Here is a 22,963-nt window from a genome sequence, read left to right as displayed (position 1 = left end):
CCCCTGTCGGATTGCATCTAATAAAATAATTTGATAAACTATTATTCAAGCCGTTTACCTCCGTAATTTTACCGTGAGTACAACGGACTACGTTTAGACGTATGCATTCGCTTGAGCAGCAGTTTCAAGTCAACTCTCTCTTCTTTATAGCTGCAACACTGTTCCTCTTTTCGCAACATGTCCTCAAAGTCTTCATACACGTAGATTACAATCTGTATGTCAACTGCATAAAGTAACGCGGAGCGTGTCTTGTCCGTCGTCAGGGGTGAAACATCGAATCTGAGCTCCATTGATGATGGCTTTTTAAAGTGGCGTCGCACCTGTGAAACTGCGGGTCAACTTAACCTGGGTTAACCAAACTAACCCCGAGAAGCGTTTGTGAAACCGAAAACCCTGGGTTTCCAAGTTCAGGGTAAGTCAACCCAGAGCCACAGGTTGTACTCGGGGTTCATTAGCCCTGCTTCGTAACATGGACCCCAGGTGTTCTTCATGAAAATAGGGTCTCCTCCCACTCCTCCCCCTTTATAAAGCTGATCACGCTGCTTCATTCCCAGATTTGGTTGGACTCTTGCCTTACGTGTAAGACATAGCTTCATTATGGGAACATTGCGTAACCATGGTGTGTCCCTTTCAATCAGAAATCAGAATCAGAATCAGTTTTATTGGCCATCGTTTGTTGAAAAACAGACAAGGAATTTGTTTCCGGCAGGTGGTGTCTCAAACTGTACCTTCATACCTTAATTTAACTATTGTAAATACCTTAAATACTATAAATAACTATACTAAATACAAAACGCAAGATGCAAAACGCAGTAGGTGGGGGGAGGGGGGGACACAATGTACAAGTGCTGAGTGCATGTAAACAGGTTGCAAGGACTTGGAGACAAATAATTTAACATTTATTGTTCAAGTGTCTTATGGCTTGGGGGAATAAATGTTCTTAAATCTGGTTGTTTTTGAGAGGAGGGCTCTGTAGCGCCTCCCAGAGGGTAGACTTTTAAATAGACGGTGTCCAGGGTGTGTTGGGTCTGAGATGATCCTCCCCGCCCGACTCCTAATTCTTGAGGAGTACAGCTTTTGGAGGGAGGGCAGGGAGGTCCCAGTGATCTTCTCAGCAGACCTGATTGTCCTTTGTAGTCTTGTCCTGTCCCTTTGGGTGGCAGCACCAAACCAGACTGTGATGGAGGAACACAGAACCGATTCAATGACTGCCGTGTATAACAGGACCAACATCTCCTCTAGCAGACCGTGCTTCCTTAGCTGCCTGAGAAAGTACATCCTCTGCTGGGCCTTCTTGAGGATGTAGCTGATGTGGAGAGTCCTCTTCAGGTTCTGGGAAACAGTAGTCCCCAGGAACTTGAAACTCTTCATCGAGTCCACAGGGCTGTTTGCGATGGTGAGGGGGAGCAGAGGGGAGGGTAACTTCCTAAAGTCCACTGTCATCTCCACAGTCTTGAGCGTGTTCAGCTCCAGGTTGTTGCGACTACACCAGTCCACCAGCTGTCTCACCTCCTGTCGGTATGACTCATCCCCGTCCTGGATGAGTCCAATGACAGTTGTGTCGTCTGCAAACTTCAGGAGTTTGACGGCTGGGTGCGAAGATGTGCAGTCGTTGGTGTAGATGGAGAAGAGCAGCGGAGAGAGGACGCAACCCTGGGGGGCACCAGTGCTGACTGTCCGAGTGTCTGAGGTGATCGCCCCCAGCCTCACCTGCTGTGTCCTGTCTGTCAGGAAGCTGGTAATCCACTGACACATGACAGAGGGGACTGTGAGCTGGTGAAGTTTGGAGGAGAGCAGCTCAGGGATGATAGTGTTGAACGCCGAGCTGAAGTCAACGAACAGGATCCGTGCATATGTTCCTAGGTGGTCGAGATGATCCAGGATGAAATGCAGTCCCATGTTGACTGTATCATTCACTGACCTGTTTGCCCGATAGGCACACTGCAGGGGGTCCAGCAGGGGTCCTGTGATGTTCTTCAGGTGGCTCAACACGAGGCGTTCAAGGGACTTCATGACCACGGATGTCAGAGCGACAGGCCGGAAGTCATTTAGTCCTGTGGTGGAGGGTTTCTTGGGGACCGGGATGATGGTGGAGCACTTGAAGCAGGAGGGTACATCACACAGCTGGAGGGATCTGTTGAAGATCTGTGTGAAGACTGGATCCAGCTGATCCGCACAGACCTTGAGGCAGGAGGGGGAGACACCATCAGGGCCTGGCGTCTTCCTGATCATTTGTCTGTGGAACTGCTGACTCACCTCCTGGACGGTCACACTGAGGGGGGTTGGGGGTGGTGCGGGCTGGGGGTGGGAAGGGGATGGGGGTGTGGAGGGGAGGGGGGTTGGAGGTGGGGCAGGCAGGGGGTGTGAAGGGGGTGGAGTGCAGACAGTCTTTGTTGAGGGGAATGGAGGTGTGAATGGTGGTGTGATCTGGGCTGCAGTTAGTGGAATGGGGGTGGTGGGTGTGAAGACCTTTTCAAACCTACGATAGAATCTCTTGAGGTCATCAGGTAGGTTCTTGTTGGCCTCAGCAGGGGGGGACGGGCGTCTGTAGCCGGTGATGTCTTGCAGACCTCTCCACACCGACGAGGGGTTGGTGGCTGAAAAGTTTCCTTTCAGCATGTCAGAGTAACTCCTCTTAGCTACTCTGATCTCCTTAGTCAGTGTGTTCCTGGTCTGCTGGTACAGAGCCCTGTCCCCAGACCTGTAGGCCTCCTCCTTAGCCAAGCGCAGTTGTCTCAGCTTGGCTGTGAACCATGGCTTGTTGTTGCTGTATGTGCGGAAGGTCTTGGTTGGCACACATAGGTCCTCACAGAAGCTAATGTAGGCTGTCACAATGTCCGTGTAATCATTAAGGTTGTCTGTAGCTGCTTCAAAAACACTCCAATCGGTGCAGTAAAAACATTCTTGTAGTTCCTGCTTTCAAGAGGATCCCTTTCACGAAGGTGCGGCATTTCTGCACATGGAATTACATCTCTGGCGTGAGAAGATTTTAAGACCGCGTTTAGATGTCATGTCATTCCCTGACAGTTATCTTTACGAGAGGTAAAATTTCATGTCCCAGACAATTGAATATATCCATGACCTGATCCGTCCCTACATCTGCAGCAGAACGAATCGGAGTCGGGCTTTCACGTCCAAACAGGTGCTGTGTGCAGCGCTGCGTTTTTACGCAACGGGGACTTTCCGGTACAATGTGGGAGATGCGCAGCACCTGAGTAAGGTGACTGTGTGCAGGGTGGTCAGGAGAGTTACCCCTTGCCCTGAAACGGTTTTTACTCCAGTTTGTTTGGTTCCCTGGAGATGAACCCATCAGGACCATCAAGGAGGCGTTCCACAGGATTGCAGGTGAATGATATTAATTAATTGTAAAGTATACAGTAATCCCTCGTTACTCTCGGTCAATGCGTTCCAGGAACACCTGTGAAGAACGACATTCCGCGAAATAGCGACAAACGATTTATTATTTACAGTAATTTAAACGTTTATGAACCCTCCCCATACTGATACTAAACCTTATGTCTGTATTACTGTTTCTCAAACTCTTATCGATTGTTTATACAAGTGCTTACTTAATGCTTTACTTAATATAAGTGCTGTTAAGGCGTGCAGGTAGAAGAAATAAGTTCTTGGAGTGCAAAAGAACTAAGATGTCAGTCGAGCTCTCTTTAGCCTCTCGTGGGCATCTTTATTGAACAATCTTTAGCGGGTCACAGAGCTGAACGACAGCTTGACTATAAACACCAATAAGAAAACAGAATGAAAAAGTGACGTCATACATCCTGTAGACTTCTACAAAATAAAAGGCTCTTTTACACAGAGCGTAATATTGTTCTAAAATAAATATTTAACAAGTGCTTTAAAGTGAACTTGCACGAGGAACCGCGAGTCTTGGAACGCAATACACGCACGGATGTTGTCGGCCAATAGCATGCGCGTGCGGTATCACATGACTACTAAAAATCAGCGATGTAGTGCAGCCGCTCATCTTGAAACGTAAATACGCGAGGGATTACTTTATTTTCGCAATAACACCATGCTTCAACATTAGGCTTGGTAAATTCCAATTGTTTGTGGGATTTCCCAATGTTATTGGCTGCATGGATGGAACCCACATTCCCATTAAGGCCCCCTCACAGAATGATGGTGACTATGTGAATAGGAAGTCTGTTCACAGCACAGATGTGCAGGGACGTGTACATTCACTACAGTCTCAAACTGTTATAGAGTACATTATAGTTAAACTAAAGTCTGTCATTGTCTGCAATGTCAAGATCATATGTGATGCTGAATACCACATCACTAATGAGGTTGTGAAGTGGCCTGGATCAGTCCATGACTCAGGGAAATACCGTGAGTCTTGTCTGAGTGGCAGAATGTAGCGCGGTAGGTAACCTGAAGATCTGCACAATCTTTCACCTGTGACTGTCCTTTAGTTTGCTGTAATGACTCCACTTTACAGGAGCGTTTGATGGTGTTTTGCTGGTGGACAAGGGCGTACCCATGCCAGGCTGCTGACCCCTTACCCTGACACTGAACCAGGTTCCAGGCAGAACTTCAACCGGGTTCATTGCAGGACGAGAGCCCGGGTGGAGATGACCATAGGCCTGCTGAAAGCACGTTTCCAGTGCCGGCGTCATCTCAGGATGATTCCTGAGAGGGCCTGTGATATAATTTCGGCATGTGTTGTTCTTCATAATATTGCCACTATTAGAGGAGAACAACACCCTACCCCACAAACTGATGACCCCGATGATGACCCCATCCACCTGTCTGCTGTCCAGGAGGGCATAGGAGAATTTGTGAGAATTATTTTTCATATGAAATCACTATCACTACCACCATAGTATTAAATAAAAGCAAAAGTAACATTTCATTTTGCCTTCTTTATTTCCTACAAATACAAATGCAAAGGTTAGTTCTTGTGTCTTGCCAATAGTTAACATGATTCATCCTGTGGCCATCATCCACCTGGTGCGCCAGCATTTCTATTTGCAGCTGTTTTTTTTATTTTTTCTCAGCAGGTAAATCCAGTACAGCTCCTTCACCGGTAGCTGAGGATAGATGAAGGCATATAAAGATGAAGTTACATATGACTTCTACACAATGAACTGCTGGTGTTTGCTGGGCATCTATCTCAACTGTGTCGATACTTGCGGTGGATGTTGAGGGACCCTCCTGGTGTTTGCCAGCCATTCTCTGTTAAAAAGGATGAGAATGTGTTAATACATCAGCGGCAGCTACATGTCACACTCCAAATAACACTAAAATATCAGGAAATAGGCAGAAGAACACAACATGTTACCTCCAAAGGCCTTCCTGAACCCCCCTCTGTGAAGGCGGCAGACATTGTTTCCTCGACATCTTCATCCTGGATGAATGATATCTTCCAGTAGATTTTGAATTCCCATTTGGTGATATTTTTGGTGTAATGCATACTTTCAGGTACGGATTCCACTGTGGCGTGATGGGGCTCCTCCAGGTGCATTGCACCACCAGCATCAGTTTTCATAGGGTTATGAAAGACAAACTAATATTTGTATGATAAGGCTACATAAAAGGGCAGCACAGTCATGGACGAGATCATTAGACCATCCTTGTGCCCTTCAATGTCTTGTTAATGTCTTTGTCTTGCTCATTGGTTAGTGAACCTTGTGTGTATCATGTGACCCAAACAGGAGGAAAATGCACCTTGCTTAGAAGCTGCTGTGGGGAGTACGGTGCCACAGCTATTGCTGCAAGAACTTAAAGCAAATGTGAAAATCGTGGCAACCATGGAAAACAAATAGATATTAGCTGTTACATAACATTGCTATATGCAAGGGAACGACTAGTGTTAGTGTCTAATGTTAGATTACAATTACAAAGGGATCAAGGTACTCTCATGAGCTATTTTTATAATTATAATTTTCAATACAAATGTACCATTAATACAGTAATACCAGCACTTTGAGGAAACAACGTGGTGTGATATTTTGCCCATGACTGTATGTATCCTGGGCCATCTGACATTACCTGTGTCTTGGAGGGTGGGGTCACATGACGACGTCCCTCCAGGGATCCCCTCAGAGGGTGGCCTTCCCACGTTTTGGCTCAGGGCCAGCTCATCTGCCTCCGTTAGAGGTGGGGGTGCTGGACCGCCACCCGTTCTTCTGGCGTCTGCCTTCTTTCTGTTGTCTGCGGTAAAGTCTGTACTTACAGTAGGTTTCATCTCACTGAATTCGATATGGGCGAGAGCACATTAATGTGGGTGACAACAGCATTGAGGTGGCGATAGAACTATTGCAGAGTCAATCAGCCACCTCATAGTTATTGTACAACAGTGGACCCCCACTGCTGGGTTGCGACCCAATACCGGACCGCAGGCCATTAGATGCCGTGCGGCACAGAACTTTTGAATTTTTCCTTTTTTATTGATTAACAGTGTAAAAATGTTTTCTTTTGAAAAGTGACTTGCCCGTGTCTCTTCAGCCCATAAGCAAAAATGAGTGTTCTGGACTAAAGTCAATGCAGAATATCCTGAGCTCAACCAACAAGCACTTAAAATCATCATTCGATGTCCAACCTCCTATATTCCTGAAGCGACATTTTCGGCATTGACCGCAAACAAAAATAAAAAAAATAACCACGGAGCAGACTGAAGTACACTGGACGTACGGGACACACTTAAGGTGTCATTGTCTCCCGTTACGCCTAGATGGGACTCGCTCGCTGCAAGGGCTCCCACCAATTTTCATTATTATTTTTATTTGATTGACTTGTTCAATTCAAAAAGGTATTCCATTTTTGTTGCATTTAATATTAGACCACTGTGGTGATCTATTAATAGACTACAGCCGTCCTGGCGTCATTAACGATTACCGAACAAATGAAGGCCGGTCTGTCAAAATATTGTCTTAAATGAAACCGGTCCATGGCGCAGATAAAGTTAGGGACCGCTGCTGTACAATATTAAACATGATGAGAATGAGGGGAAACCTGAGTCTGACCTAAATGAAGGATATTTTTGTGCTTCATCTTTAATTGCTGCCATGTGCGCTTCACCCCCGTGGGACTGCACTTGAATGAAATAAATTAATGAACTATCATTCACGCTGTTCCCCACCGTAATGTTATCGTAATTACACAGCATTACATTTAAACTTACGCATTTACTCGAGCAACGATTTCCTCCCATGCCTTCTCCCTCTCCTTTGCGGCCATAGCGTTGTTGCTTTTGCCTTGGAATATATGCTGCACATCGGCGTAAACGTGCATTAACGTATCAAAATCAATTGAGGTAAAATATTCGCAGCGCTTCTTATTGGCGGTCATTGTGACTCGTTGAATCGGGGCTCCATTGATGATGGCTTTTTAGTGTTGTCACACCTGCTAAACTGCGGGTCAATCTATCCTGGGTTACTTAAACTACCCCTGAACAGCCTTTGTGAAACCGGAATCCAGTAATAATATTTTAATTATTATTTATGTTTATTGTTTATGTTTATATTGTTTATGTTTACACTGTTTGTTAAACAATTATTATTGTTAACTATATTGTTCCTCTTCTCCATAAATGGCTATATGTCTGGTTGGCAGCGGCTGGAAGTCAGAATCGCCATGGGCTGCTCAATATCACCGTTTGTCTTTGTGGCTGCATTTGAAGTATTGCTCATCGGAGCAAGGCAAATGGCCAGAGGCCTGAAATCACCGTCAGGAGGGAGACTCCCCGCTCTGAGATGATACATGGACGATGTGACAAGCATCCTTCAAACCGCCCCATGTACAGCATGACTCCTCAAGAGGTTCAATGAACTGAAAGTCTGGGCAAGGATGAAGATCAAGCCTGCAAAGTCCAGGAGCCTTTCGATCAGAAAAGGGGTGAGGGATGACAGGACGGTGTTCACGGTAGGAGGAGAGAACACACCACTCCTGGCAGAGCAGCCCATCCGAAGCCTCGGGAGGGAGTACACACCAGAACTCTCGGATAAGCAGGTGGGGCGAGCAGTTCAAAAACAGCTGAGAGAGGGTCTTGCAAAGATCGACAATAGCCAACTCCCAGGGAAAATGAGGGTGGGGTGTTACCAATTCACATTCTTCCAGCGTGTGATGTGGCCACTGAAAGTAGGGGAAATTCCATCTTCCCTAGTCAGCAAGATGGACGGCATTGTCAATAAGTACATCAGGAAGTAGTTGGGCCTTCCACGCTGCTTCTCAGACACAGGCCTGTTCGGAAAGAACATCCTGCAGCTTCCTCTGAAGTCGATCAGCCTAGGATACAAGCAGGAGAAAAACGGCCTGGTCCTTGAACTGAAGGAATCCAGAGACGAAGCAGTGAAGGACGCAGCGGTGGCTGTCCATACTGGGGGGAAATTGAAAGCCCAGGAGGAAGTGGAGCAAGCCGTCTCTAGGCTGCAACACAAGGAGGACCTGGGGAGATGGCAAGTTGGCCGAGCAGGGTTGGGCTGGGGGCAACCTGACCAGTTCTGGTCCAAAGCCACAGGGGAGCAGAGACCATGGTGGTGGATGAAGTCTCACAAGGGGAGAAGGTCAGCTACTTCATCAAGGCAGTGCCCCAGGGTAAGCAAGGAGCATGGATTCGCTGGGAGGATACCATCAACAGAGTCATAACCTGGGATGACATCTGGCAAACTCCACAATCACGACTCAGCTTCCTTGTGAGGGCAGCCTATGACACCCTCCCATGCCCCCAAAACCTCGCTTGGTGGTTTGGAAGTGAGGGCAATTGCTACCTGTGCAGCAAGGACAATGTAGGTCTCCAACACATCCTGTCAGGGTGCAACATCGAACTGAAATAAGCGCTTTGAAATGTCTGCTGTCATGATTAAGTGCTATATAAATAAAACTTGATTGAACTTGAACTTGATTGATACACAGCCGATTCTGGTGGCGGCACAATCAGGTGCTGAGGAAGCTGGCAGAGCAGTTGGAAAGATGCAGAGTCAGGGCAAACAACTCCTCTGAGTCCCATCGGCAAAACATCGCCTTCATCAAACCAGGAGAGGCAGGTCAGAAAGTGTGGGGAAGATCGGAATGTCTGCTTACCCCTGGAAAGAGATGGGAAATGCGCGTCGACCTGGACAAGCAGCTAGTCTTTCCAACAGAGATCACACTAACAACTCTTAGGCCGGACATTGTGAGGTGGTCCACAGCTGCAAAGAAAGTCCTAATCATTGCACTGACTGTGCCCTGGGAAGAGGGGATACCAGGAGCACACGAGTTCAAGCGGTTGAAGTACAGCGACCTGGCGGAGGAGTGCAGAGGAGGAGGCTGGTCCGCGACTATTCACCTGGTGGAGGTCGGATGCAGGGGCAATTCAACTCCTCCTGAAGAAGGCCATCAAGGAGCTGGCAGAAGACGCAGAAAAAGAAGGTTTCTGGATGTGGCTACGAAGGAGGGACAGCAGTTGGGGCTCAACACCCCAGTGAGATCAGTTGCAGGGAGTGGCGTAGGGAGACGTCCCCACAAAGCCACTGCCCCCCCACTGGGAGGTGTCCTGGCTATGGGGCAAAACATCAGTGAACGGTGGCACCAGCTGACGACCCTGCAGGGGATCTCAAAGTGCACTGGAGGAGGTGCGACAGGCAGAAAATGCCAAGCGGTTAACCTGTATCATCTGAACTAACTAGATTTTGAAAAACCTAGGTGCTAAAGTAACTAGGTTTTTAAACTAATTAACTAGGTTTTAAACAAACTAGTTTTTGAACTAACTAGGTTTTTAAACTAACTAGGTTTTGAACTAACCCACCAGGTTTTGAACAAACTAGGTTTTAAACTATCTCACTGTTTTGAACTAACTTGTTTTTGAATGAACTAACTAGGTTTTAATTAACTGGGGCTTTGAACTAACTAGGTTTTGAGTTATTACTTGCTAGTTATGTTTATTGTTTATTCGCTGTGGCGACCCATGAAAGGCAATTGATTTGCTGTGGCGACCCCTGACGGGAAAAGCTGGAAGGTGAAAATGTTTGTTTGTTTACACTATCTATGTTTACACTACATGTTTGCACTTTTACACTATTCATACTAATACACAAAATGCTGCCACAATATGAAGGGTCTTGATCTCTTATTATGCCAATGCACATACATTTTTATATTGCACATATCTGTTTATTGTATATTTTAGTGTCAATTGTTGGCTTTCTGTTTATTAAGTCTGTTTACTTATTTTTGCACTCTACTTTTTTTTTTTTGTGCACCAATCCTGCTTTATGTCTTAAATTGCCTCTTGGGGACTAATAATGTTTTTTTTTTATGAATTTGAATGAATAATAACAATATTGATTTGTAAATCACATTTCATTCTTAAGAGTCTCAGAGTGCTAAATAATGTATGATATGATAAAACATGAATATAATGCTGATAGGGGGCGGCAGTAGCTCAGTCCACTAAGTCTTGACTGGGGAATGGAGGGTCGGTGGTTCAAGACCCAGGAGTGTGAACTGACAGTGGGAGGTGTCAGTTCACCTCCCGTGCACTGCCAAGGCGCACTTGAGAAAGGTGCCATTCCCTTTATAAGTTGCTCATTGGAGGTGCACCATGAAGGAGCTTTTATAGGTTATCATTTTAGTATGTGAGTAACTTGATTATTAATGTTCTATATTTTTGTTCTTTAATACATCTTCAAGTGCAAAACACGTTAGATGTTCTAATACCATTTTGCAGTAGATGTGCTGCTATGTTGAAGTAATGTAAAATAGAACATGACCTCATTTTATTAATTATAAACATTTGTGTTTATAAAATTCAAATTCTAAGGCAGGTTAAGAGTTAATGTTAAACAATTTGGTTTTGGGGATACAGTGCAACTTTGCAAACATAATCATGTGGTCACAACCAAGCAGTGCTGTGACTACCATAACAGGGAGTGTTTTGCAAAACAAGAAAAAAGTCATTAAGTTATATGATAACTTAGTTAAATGTGCATTCAATGTAATAACTAATTAAATCTAAGATCTTTAAGATCACTGTAATTCATTTTACAAAAAAAGATTGCATTAAATTTGGATGAGTCTTGGAAAATAAACTTTGAAACTCGTTTAAAAATTGATTTCAAGTTATTTAATTGTAAAACCCTTCATAATAAATTTCTAAAAATATTCTTTAGAGGGTGTATGGACACACATTTTTAAAAAAAAATTTATAAAATTTTTTTTTTATAAAAAAAAGTTTTTATAAAAAGTTTTTATTGCAGTGCGTTACTGTGTTACGGTCGTGACACTTTCAGGTGCGGGAAAACATTTCAAGAATAATTTGACTGTGCCTTTTCTCGATTAGTACCGTAGAAACATGGCACAATTTATGTATGGACAAGGTTTTTGGATTAAAGCAACTTTTAAAAATGTGACTCCAACTCTGAACCTTGCACAAATTCGGTAGAATGGCCAAGATACAATTAGACATGCATCTGCACTCTCCATGTGAAAAAATTCAAAATATAGCCATAATTATAAAAATTAATGCTCAGATATCCAAAATATTGTAATTATTTGAAAAATTTGTTAGAAGAATTAACTAGACCTTATTTTCCAAAAACTTTTCTGGCAATTTTTTCATGGTTCAGGTTTTAAACGTGTAAATGCCAGGTCAGGTGATAACTGACAATACGACTTCACAAAAATAACACAAAACTAGCAGATTCTTTCCCCCAAATTTTATTTCTGTTTAAATAGAAAAAAGTTGCCCAGGCAGACGGAGCTGATAAGAACACAGAGTCAAAGAAAAACAACAAACAAAAAAAAACCTCATCCTTTTGCATCAGTCTTAAATCGGCCTTTCATGCTGCAATGATAAAGAAGGAGTATTGAACCACGGGAGTGCTACAATAGACAATACCTGTCGATAGATCAAAACAGGCAAGGGCAGAGCAGAGACTGAAGCCTGGCTAGAGGAAATGTTTGAAAACCTGCACAGGCCCAGATGTGGGATTTTACATCACAGCTCAATGAAATCAACACCTCTGTTGACCGGGACCAGCCACACGCTAATTTTCAACAGAAAATAGATTAATAAAGGGAGACACTGTTGACTTGACTTGAGCTGGCCGATCAGAGCCCTGCTCTCACGTCAACCCACTGGAGCAAGGCCAGACTGGTTCCCAGTTCACCCATCAGAAAGGCCTGGGATAGACAGAGCTTATGTGTCTATTCATCATTATACAGTCAGTTTCATGTTTGTACCTGTAAAATACCACCCACACATGCTTGAACACACTCACAAACATACACAGGCAACATGATACCTAAAGCAGACTGTGCAAAACTCTTTGGTGATGATGAATTTGACAAAAGATACATTAAAACACGTCTGACATGGGTATACAATCTTTTAAATATACATATTTCAACAGTCGAGATGTTGAAAATAAAGCCTGCATATTCAATAAATTAAGACAGCAAAGGATGAATCGCAGATTTAAAAATCCAGCAGTTAGGTTCACAGAAATTTATAATAAAGAAAAATACATGGAAATCCTGCAGTAACAGTGTCATAAAAAATAAAACCCTAAGAGCAAATTGAAAAGAACTGTGAAACTGTGAATCAAATGACCCACTGTGATGTTTTGACTGATGTGTTGTTTGGAATTTGTCTTTTGTAAACATTCATAATCAAAATGTTTTAAGCACTGCTGGTTTCAGAGTCCATGGACACCAGTTTGTATTCTGCACACAAGACAAATGGCTAATTAAGACCATAACAACGTACTTCACTGAGGTACACTCAAATAGCCTTCACCTCTTTTCCTCCCACTGTCCAGACAAATTATATAACAGGTGAGAGGAGCTTCTTGTCTCCGTCCTTCTATCAAGAAACATATAATCCCAGGATACAACCCATACTGTAATCATGAATTGTTCATCATCGTGATTGTATTTAGTTAAAAAAAGATATATTTTTCAAAATATATCTGTCTTTCATTTCAGTAAAAAATAAATTAGGCAGTGAAATACCACTAGCATGAGGACGTGAGCACAGACTATGTTTAGGGTCAGTTCTTGACAGCATAGGACCCCAAGCTTTTCTCACGCTGTCCTAACTGAGCCGTTATTGCTGGCCAGTCTCCTGAAGCCTTGGTCATTCTTCTCCAGCCAGAGCTCGGCCAGCTGCTGAGTGGAGCCATGCGATGACGCTTTAGAGCCCAGGCACATTTTGTATTGTTTTGCCTCAAGGTTGGTATCACATATGACAGGGTGGTGGACGTGGACTATCCCTGTGTCTGTGCTTCTGAACAACTTAATCCCTAATCGGACAAATTTGTTGAAGAGGTCCACATCCTCCAACCCCCATCCCTGTATGGAAGTATCAAAGCCTCCAGCTCGGACCAAGTCTCCCTTGTAGACACAGACAATCCCATAGCCGTAGTTCCTCCACAGGCCTGTCTTGGATGTGAAGACATAATTATTGTTGCTAGGAACTTTCCCAGCATATACCACCTTTGGATCATACTGGCTGAAGATAATGGGAAAGTAAGATTGCTCTCCCAGGGCTGTATTGGTCCGACATCGCTTGAGGAAGTCACTGGTGAAGAGCAAATCAACATCACAGTAAAAGAGCAGCGAATCATTTGAGAAGTGCAAAGAGCCCACCTCCAAAGCCAGAGCCCTAGAGAAGGTTCCAGTCACTGGTTTTATCTCCATCTCAGCCCGAGGGTACTTCAATCGATACTCTCTCATCAACTCTATCTGCTTTACCCGCTCTGTGTTGTTGTCTGTGCTGAAGAGCAGGATAACCAGCTTGGTGTTCTGATTCGGAATCAGACAAACTCGTTCAAAGTTAAGCATGAAGCGCACAAAGATGTCGTAACGTCCAGACAGTGGAACTAAGATGTTCACTTTCTTTTCTTTTGGTTCCCTTTGCTCCAATCCAGGATTGGCCAACTTGAAGGGCACCAACATCTTGAGAGAGTTGGACAGAAAAGAGAGAGAGTCTGATTCCTTGTTGATATGGCTTGCCAGAGCTTTGGCATCCATCTCTTCTTCCTCTCTAAACTGGATCTGACTGAAAGTCTGCTGTAGGTAGGCGTGCCTCCTCACAGGAACAGTCATGGTTTTCCCTTTGTGCTTCTTGTAGAGCAGCAGCAGGTCAAGCACATACTCTGCCCCGTATAAGGGATTGACTCTCCGGTAGCCATACTGAATTTCTTTGAAATCAATGACCCGCCCCCGTGTCTTGGCATTAGCATTGATCATCTCCATCACTTGCATGATGATATCATCCAAGGCTTGCCTCTGGGAGAATTCAAGTCCACGGCGAGGAGGTTGACCCTCAAAGGCCGAAAACAAGTACTTCCCGGTCAAAAACTCCCATTCCAGTACATCTTCCCTCTGCTGTGGATGGAACCGCATAAACGAAGGTGGCATACCAAGCTGGAGGTCTTCTCGGCTGGGTTCAGCATCCTCGTAGCGTCCCATTTGGACAATCTCCCGATGGAGCTGGATGGTTCGGTGACGCAGGTCTGCAATCTTGCGGCTAAGCATGTAGCTATGGAGGCGATACTGGTAGGGAGGGTTTTTGTTCGGGTGTAGGGTGATGGCCCGATGAATCTTGCTGTTGTGGAGATCTCGTATATAGCCCTTTTTATTTGGTTCATAGTTCTCATAGAAGAGCTGCTGCATCTGTGAATACAGAATGTTAATTGGTTAGTGCCATGCCGAACACTGGATGCTCATTATTACAAATGCAATTTCAAAAGCAAAATACTTCACTGGAGCACAAAGATTTCTGTAACAGCTGCACTCACATTAAATTACCAATTAGCTGTGGCAAAAGCCTTACATCAAATTCTCCTTGGAAACATCTGTTGAGATGGAATTTGGCTTGTAAATGCTATATTTCTGTTCTAGCTCTCCTCCCATAAGTAAATGTATGTATGTTCATGTATGCCTATGGTAACTCTACTCCTCTCCATTCTTGTCCTCTCTGTAGAGCAAAATCAGAAATATTTTCTAATTTGATGATGAAAGTTTCAAATTAAAGTACCCAAGATTGTGTTGCACAGTATCTATCAGTGCAGTTCTGACATCAAATCAGAGTTAGTGTTTACTACTGCCCTGCTGGAGCATGACGGACCTACTGTTCCTCAAATCACAGGAGGCTAAAAATGCAAACATTGGAACAGCTGCTCTGGAACAGCTGGCAGGATCTCAGTGGTCAAAAAAGCAGGGTTTGTGCTGTTGCCTCCCAATGAAGGAGCATCAGGCTGCCACTCCCACCCACCCCCCACCCCCCAGAAAGTCTAATTTCAGAGAACAGCTCTGGAATGTAGCCACAGACCTGACCCCTGTGGAAACACCGTACAGGGAATAAGACAGGCCAGGCCTGAGAAGTAACAGGAAGTGATACCTGAAGCAGAATAAGATCAATGGAACTGCCTAAGCAACTATTTGCTTTTCCATGGCTTTAGCTTGCATTCCCCTGGACCTAATACAGGGTAGCCTGCCAATCAAAACACAGTGTAACCTTGCGTTAATAGAAAGAAGCCTTGAGTAAAGTCCAAGCCTAGCCTATCCCATAACCCCAGAGGGTCTTTGGGGCACCACAGACGACGATGGTGTGTATTGGACAACTGAACCTGGCGGCGCCCATCCCTCTCCAGGTTGGATATATTTTAACGTCATACCCAAGACACAAGCAGTGCCCTTAAAGGATGAAGGGTCAGTCTCTGCATCTGAAACCAGGCCAGTGCATGTGCCACAATGTAAGCGTAGCACTACGGTACTTCCGAGCTTAAGCTTAACATGGCCATTATGTTAGGCTTAAGGACATACATTTTTGACACTATGATTAGCTGGTTTGAAATGACTTTTTCTTTGGTCATTGTGGCCAATTTGGACAGCATTGACATACAGTATTAATTAAGATTTTCAAATACCAATCATCAATATATGTATATACTAACAGGCTGGTATATATAAGATGCATTCTGGTATTGCCTTGGGTTATAAAATAACCCTGGTTTCAAAGATTACCCCAAGAGAGAACTCTGTACTGAATCAGACCGTTTCCAACAGAGTAACAAGAGAGGTAATCAGCTGACAGCCTAGTGGTCAGGATGTTTGAGTCTCTCTTCAGCAACTTCACCATTGTTAGTAACTTTCCTAATCACATGACCTCAACCTTGTGCTCACCTTGTAACTTATGACTCATTAGTGCAATTCCTTCACAGTCATTTATCTCACAACAACCCATGAACCCAACTATAAAGATTCTCTAACAAAACCAGACAAAGGTAAGTTGATGGGAGCTAAAATGTTTGTGTTTCATTTCAAACAGATGATAAATAGCTCTGAGTAGTGACAGTAGGTAGAATAACTGCATGAAGATTTTTTAATCCAACTGCAGAAATAAGTCTTTACAGTAAATCCTCAAAAGACTAAGGGATCTGCCTATTATTCAAAATGTGAATATTGTTCTCCCATTTGGGATATCCTCACTGTAGATTCACTGTATCTACTCAGAATCACCCTGTTTGTCCTATCAGATTGATGTTCAAACAAATCACACCAAATTAAGGCACCTTCCAAGAAAAACAGGTTTGTTTGTTTTATTCTCCATAGAACTAGCAAACACCCATTAGAAATTAGAAGAAAAAGTTTAGAAAACCGCAGGCTAATCTGAAAGACATTCGACAGGCTTCTGCAATACTGATTGACAAATCAACCTATGATGAGATGAGTCAAGATAACTATCTTGTTTGTCTTCTATAGAAAGCAATATATGTCACGGTTGTGACTTATTTAAAAATGAATTTCGAGTTTGCTGATGTGATGATTATAACCAGAATAACAACCTTCTCTTCTTTGGGTGGTCCACAGGCTAGTACAATTGACATTTTAATGATTGATGGCATTTTTCAGGAATATGTTTACAAGCATTGAATCTAAGTGACCTCACCTACAGAAAAAATGTTGATGAAGAAATAATCAATCTTTATCTCTGGAACCCAGGACATGTGTAGTAACCCTAAACTTTCACTACAACAATAATATTTTGGGCTAAGTGTCAAGACAGGGCAAATATTTTTGCAGCTGGGTACATGGACTAAAACTAGATCTGAGACACAGTGACCAGGAGCTATATAGAAGTATTTCAAAAATATCCATGACTGAACTGGAATGGATAGAGGATGTTTAGATGTTGTTTTTCTGATGTGTGTGTGTGTGCGTGTGTGTGTGTGTATGTGTGATTTTTAACATCACGATTATTAGTAAAAGTCAAATTACAAAATAAACACAAAATCCAAGAGATTCACGTAAAGAGGATGTTTAATAATACTGTGTTTTCTGAGATTTTTTGATGTTGAATATCACGTTTATTCATAAAAGTCAAATTACAAAATAATCACATAGTCACAAATCCAAAAGATATTCATGTCAAGAAGATTTTCAATAGTCCTGAACAAAGAAACACCTAAACCTTTAACATTTATCAAACTAAAAAAAAGACAAAATTAATAAAAAAAACAATTATCCATTCTCCACAATCATGTCTTCTACAATCATGTCTCTTACTTTTTTCCTTAGTTTTTCAGTCTATAAAACTCCTGGTCTAAAAACTGGTTCACCACTTGTTGTTTTAATTCATATAAAAGCTGACGCCATCCAGAAACATGTTGAAGTCAGCAAAAAAAATTTCTACTTTTGCCCTCAAAGCTTTTGTGTCTTGCAGGAATTTTTTTTAGCTTTTCAAATCATATTTTTCTGTTACGGCCCCTTCATTTTCGTTTTCAGATCTACTTGAAGCAGGAGGTGTGTCAGGTGTTTCTTTAGCAATTTTCTTCGCTTTATTCATTCTTGTGTTAGTGTTTTTCCTTTTAAGAGCTATCTTTAATAATTCCTTGTCTATCACAATATCATCATCCTCCTCGTCCTTCTCCAGGAAAGACTCTACCACCCGGACGGCTGTCTCTCTGGCCCCTTCAGCCTTCACGCATTCACTCTGTCCATCCTTTGTGCGGTTATCAGTGTCCTGCATGGTATTCTGTGGCTCCGGGTTGGCGACCGGCGACTGTTCAACCTTTGAGCTGTCACCTGTGACCTCTGGGTTGATGCCCGGTGATTCCATGTGGGGTGGAGTTGGAAACTCATAAGGCTACGATTGTGAAATCAGGACTGCAGTACTGGAAAACACCAGAGGGATTGCGGCCCCCGGTTGTTTAACATTTGCGTTGTCACCTGTATCCTTTGTGTTATTCAGCAGTTCCAGGTTGGCAGCCGGCGACCCAGTGGGTAAAGGAGTCGGAAACCCATAAGGCCGCGGCCCGGAGCTTGGGCCGCAGCTGCGTAAGTAGCTGCAACTACCGGCTCCGCGGCTCCTGCCGCCGGCCCCCCATGGACGCAGCTGCCTGCTACATGGCAGCCAGAAGATGGCAGCCAGCAGTCATCCTCTCCCTTCGGACAGCTGCACATGAGATGTTCCTCCGATCCACACTTGAAACATTTCATCACCTCACTGGTGACATAAACAGTGTAGTCATAGTGATCAACTTTAAACGTGAGCGTGAAATTCAGCTCTTCATCAAACCGATTAGGGATCATCGTAACATGTCTCCAGAAGGTGTATAATGCCTGAGTGGTATTGGCTACCGGGAACATATTGATAGGACTCTGGAGCCGACCATGTCGCAACAACTCCTTCTCCAGGAGCTCGTCACTGAGTTACGGCGGTGCATTTGATATGATCACCGTTTTAATCAGGCTAGCCAGGTGGAGGACGGGGATGAAGGTATTTTTAATCATCCACCCTGCTCACAACCACCTGGTGCACCTTTTCAATTTGTCAAGAAAAATTACCACTGCTTTGTTCATTCGGGAGCCTGCTGTAATGCTGTCGTAACCAACCTGCTCTCCCACTGCTAAACACACCTCTGCCACCGAACAGTTGGGGTGGGGGGGTTAACTTTATCCCATGCTGCTGTGTGAGCTTCACCAGAGCAGCTTTCTCCTCCGCGGTAGACCATCTTGGGGCTACCATAGTGTCTCATAATCTCTTCAAAAGTCTCACAAACAACGCAACTGCAAAGTAAGCATCACTAACTGAAAGTAAAGATGCACGTATACAAAAAAGAAAAAAATGACAGAGTGAATACGCACTTTAACGCCAAACTCCAATCTATTTCTCTCACCAAGTCCCAAAGCGTGGCCCTGGTTAACTTATGGTACACAAAAACTTGTAAAAAACAAAAAATGTAATGAGCAGATGCGCAGAGACGCTAACACACTCCTTCCTCTTATCAGATCAAAACAGAGAGATTTTTTATTTGATTTTTAACAGCACGTTTATTCATAAAAGTGAAACAAAATAATCAAGTTGACACAAAATCCAAAAGAGTTTCACGTGAAGAGGATTTTCAATAGTGCTGTGCATTTTCCAAACAAAAAAGCATCTAACTTTTTAACATTTATCAAACTAAAAAACACACGAAAAAAAACAGAGATAGAGAGAATGGATTGCAGCGTGGCTAATGCTCTGGCTAGGTTTAATCTGCAACACAATAGGCATTGCCAACCATGAACCGAGCAGTGCAAATTTAATTGGAGACAGCATTATGCTGCTGTAATTGGCTCTTTTGTACACAAGGGTGGTCTGTCCCAACTAATTTCCCGACTTAGGGAAATGCTTCTCACACCTAAGACAGCTTCCAAATAAGTCTGGTGTTGATTAACTAGATCTAAGACACAGTGACCAGGAGCTCTAATGATGGAACTCTAATCACAGTATGATTCGAGTTCAATCAATAGCTTCATGAAAAAAGTATATGCTATACAATATGACTGCAACAACAATAGCCTGCGTGATGCAACCAACATGCGTGATGCAAATATTAAGATAACTTTATTAGAACGAGTAAAACCTACAATTGTACAGGTTCTCACCTCTTCTCATTTGTGATTTATTCAGAAACAATCTTGCGATTCATTTTAAGTACAGGGTTAAGATATACATACCTACTATTCCTACTGCTTTATCGTCAAACAATCATTGGGTCGGGGGAGCAATAAAATAAGTATTGTGTTGATCATTACATACATCCATTTTCGTGTTGATGAGACAACCGCAATTGCCTTGACCACAGCCACACAAAAGATAAACAACATGCACGACCACACTCACTCCTATGGACAATTTGGGGTAGACCAAGTCATATAAGCTGCATGCTTTTGGAGGTGGGAGGAAGTCGAATAATTCACCATAACAGCTCACATGAAGATGGGTGGGACAACAAATCCCGTAAAAATGGTAACGACTCCTAACAAGACATAGTATTGGTGGTTTCAATCTGGGGGTTTTTTCTGCTCCAATTGGAGTATGAGTTTCTGGACTCTATCAGTCAGAACTGAAGATGGATGAGAGGAGAAATGTCTGTGTCCTGGACGGCCTGCTTTCATTTACAAAATATTGCTAAAATTACAAGTTTTTTAATCTCTTAAAGACACAGAAAAATCATTCATGACTTTGTTATTTCTAGATTAGACTACTGCAACTCCTTGCTATCGGGCTGTTCAAGTTCCTCTATTAGAATTTTACAATTAGCTTAGAATGCAGCTGCCTGCTTACTGACTCGAACTGGGAGAAGAGAACACACCTCTTCTTTCCTGGAACCCCCTACATTGGCTACCCATAAAATCTAGAAAAAAATTCAAGATCCTCATGATTACATATAAAGCTCTTCACTGTGTCTTACACTGAAGATCTCATAGAATTGTATCACCCTCCCAGTGCTCTTCCCTCTGAGGATGCAGGAATTTTGGAACGACCTGACGGCTACAGTCCGGAGCGCAGACACCTTAGCTTATTTAAGAGTAGACTCAAAACCTTATTCTTTGATAAAGCCTACAATTAGGAACAACATAGAGTCCTTTAAATGAGCTGCTATAGGCCTTGACTGCTGAAGGTTTTGTTTTCTGGAGGGTCTCTCTAGCAAACTCTAGCAACCATTTCGGCAGATGAATCTGAACTTTAGCAAGCAACTATCGGGCTAATCTGCCTCTCTAATCTGCCTCTAATCTCACTCTCTCTCTGTCTCTCTCTCTTTGCCTTGCCCTGTCCCTATCCCCATTGTATTTTTCCACCCACCGGGTCAAGGCGGTTGGCCGCCCTCCAGAGTGGATCCTGCCCGGAGTTTCTTCCTCAATGAGGGAGTTTGTCCCCACCGCTCTGGAAAGTTTGGTTGGGTTTTTCTGTCTGTGAAAGCTCTCTGAAATATCTGTTGATGTGATTAACAATTTTATAAAAGAAGTTGATTGACTGAAATGTTTTCAACCAACATCAAGCAAGTCCCTTTGTTTCTTTTTTGCTCTTCCTGGTCTTAAATCGCCTAAATAACTATTTTCAACCCATTTTAGGCCAATTATCAAAACACACAATACACAAGCAAATGCTCAAAATACAGTTAATGTTGTGACTTTAATTGCTATTATCATTGTGAACCGACAATATCATAATTTTTTTAACCTGGTGAAAATTAAGTCATTGTTTAGAGTGTGAAAAACAAGTGAGCTCACTTAAAATATTGCTAATCAATTAACACAGGAAAACTGTTCAGTGAGTTAAATGTAGAACGTGGGTCCGACTTGGTCTTCATTGAAGGTTTGTTTATAATCTGACTAAATGAAGCGAACATAGGGTTAGTATTGTTGACAAAGGTGTTGACAAAGGTGATGGACACAAAACATGACAACAAGTTCTGCGGTCAAACTGTTCAACATTCAGTATTCAGATGTGCAATTTTCGTTGAAATATTACTACTATATAAAAATACAGAAATGAACAGAATTTTAAGTACAGAACCAACATGGCAACTATTAGTGTATGAATGACAGCAATGTCATGCCTGTGATAGTCTAAAAATACTAAGATACAAAAGGACCCTCAGAATCCCATTATTTGGTCAAATGTATTGACATGAAGGAATATGTTCCAGCAGATGTTAGAAAAACCACATGGTTTCAATAGATTTCATAGCTAGTGACGACAAGTCACCCCCCACCCAGACTAATGCATTAGTGGCACCACAAGTTGCCAGGAATCACTTGAGATTAAAATAGGAAGACAACAGATGACAGCTGCTTATAACTATCTGCCTGCAGATCAGAGAATCCACAGCATGAACCCCTTTCTTACAATAAAGCAAATGCCTAATTTAAAAGCCTCCATCAAAGGAAAAATTTACCCAATATTGGACAATTTCTTCTTTTTTATTTTTGAAGGTAATTATAGCTCTGTGGTGGCCAGCACTATACTTGCGGAGTCCTGCTAGAGCCAGTGTTTAGTAAGTCCCTTTTAAGAAAGATGGAGGAACAGGAAATGGTTTGTGGGTGTCAGAAAACTCATAGACAAGTGTTTCCACACACACACACACACACACCAAATGAATGTGAATATGTTTAGACAAGTTTGTAAACTTCACCGAAGTCCCAGCCCTAAGCAATTTCTCCAAAGAATCCCTCTCTGAACTCTAGTTTCTCACTGCATAAAGCAGTTTATCAGGGACAGTCAAAAACAAGAAGAAGCAAAACAATTTTTTAATCCACTTCTCCTGTTTTTGTCCATCAATGGCGGTAAATCCATCCTCCACAGCATGAAGGAAAACAAACAGACGAAGAATGGAAATTGGGCCATGTTCTCCTGGATTAGTGAAGCAATACAGTCCCCACCATCTCCTAAAAAAAATATGTGAAAAAGACAGCAAGCTCCATTGCATTAAAAGGTGAAAATATGTGCTTCCACATTTTCCCATTTTTAGTCATTCTGTTATCTAATACCCGAGTGTCACACATCAGTGTGTTTAATTTAAACAAAAAAACTGGTCTGTTTTATCTGAGCCAGACACACACACAAGTTGGTTGTTATAATACAATTCCTTACGATCCCACCAAGGATCGTAAGGAAGATATATACCATTTGTGGCCTACTAGAAAAAAAAAAACTTTCTTTGTGAATGCATTTTATGCATTATATGTT

General features: G+C 42.9%; 1 protein-coding gene across 1 annotated transcript in view; it reads right to left on the bottom strand.

Moving 5' to 3' along the window:
• Nucleotides 1–11,639: 11,639 nt before the first annotated feature.
• Nucleotides 11,640–22,963, bottom strand: part of chsy1 (chondroitin sulfate synthase 1) — a 50,173-nt gene continuing 38,849 nt past the window's right edge. The window contains exon 3 of the mRNA XM_068313041.1: nt 11,640–14,616. Within this exon, the coding sequence (XP_068169142.1) occupies nt 13,024–14,616 (1,593 nt within the window). The 3' untranslated portion in view covers nt 11,640–13,023. The remainder of the gene's footprint in view (nt 14,617–22,963) is intronic.

Source organism: Antennarius striatus, chromosome 1, assembly GCF_040054535.1.
Source record: "Antennarius striatus isolate MH-2024 chromosome 1, ASM4005453v1, whole genome shotgun sequence".
Lineage (NCBI taxonomy): Eukaryota > Metazoa > Chordata > Actinopteri > Lophiiformes > Antennariidae > Antennarius > Antennarius striatus.
The sequence above is the reverse complement of the archived record's forward strand: the minus strand, read 5'-3'. Positions and strand labels throughout refer to the sequence as shown.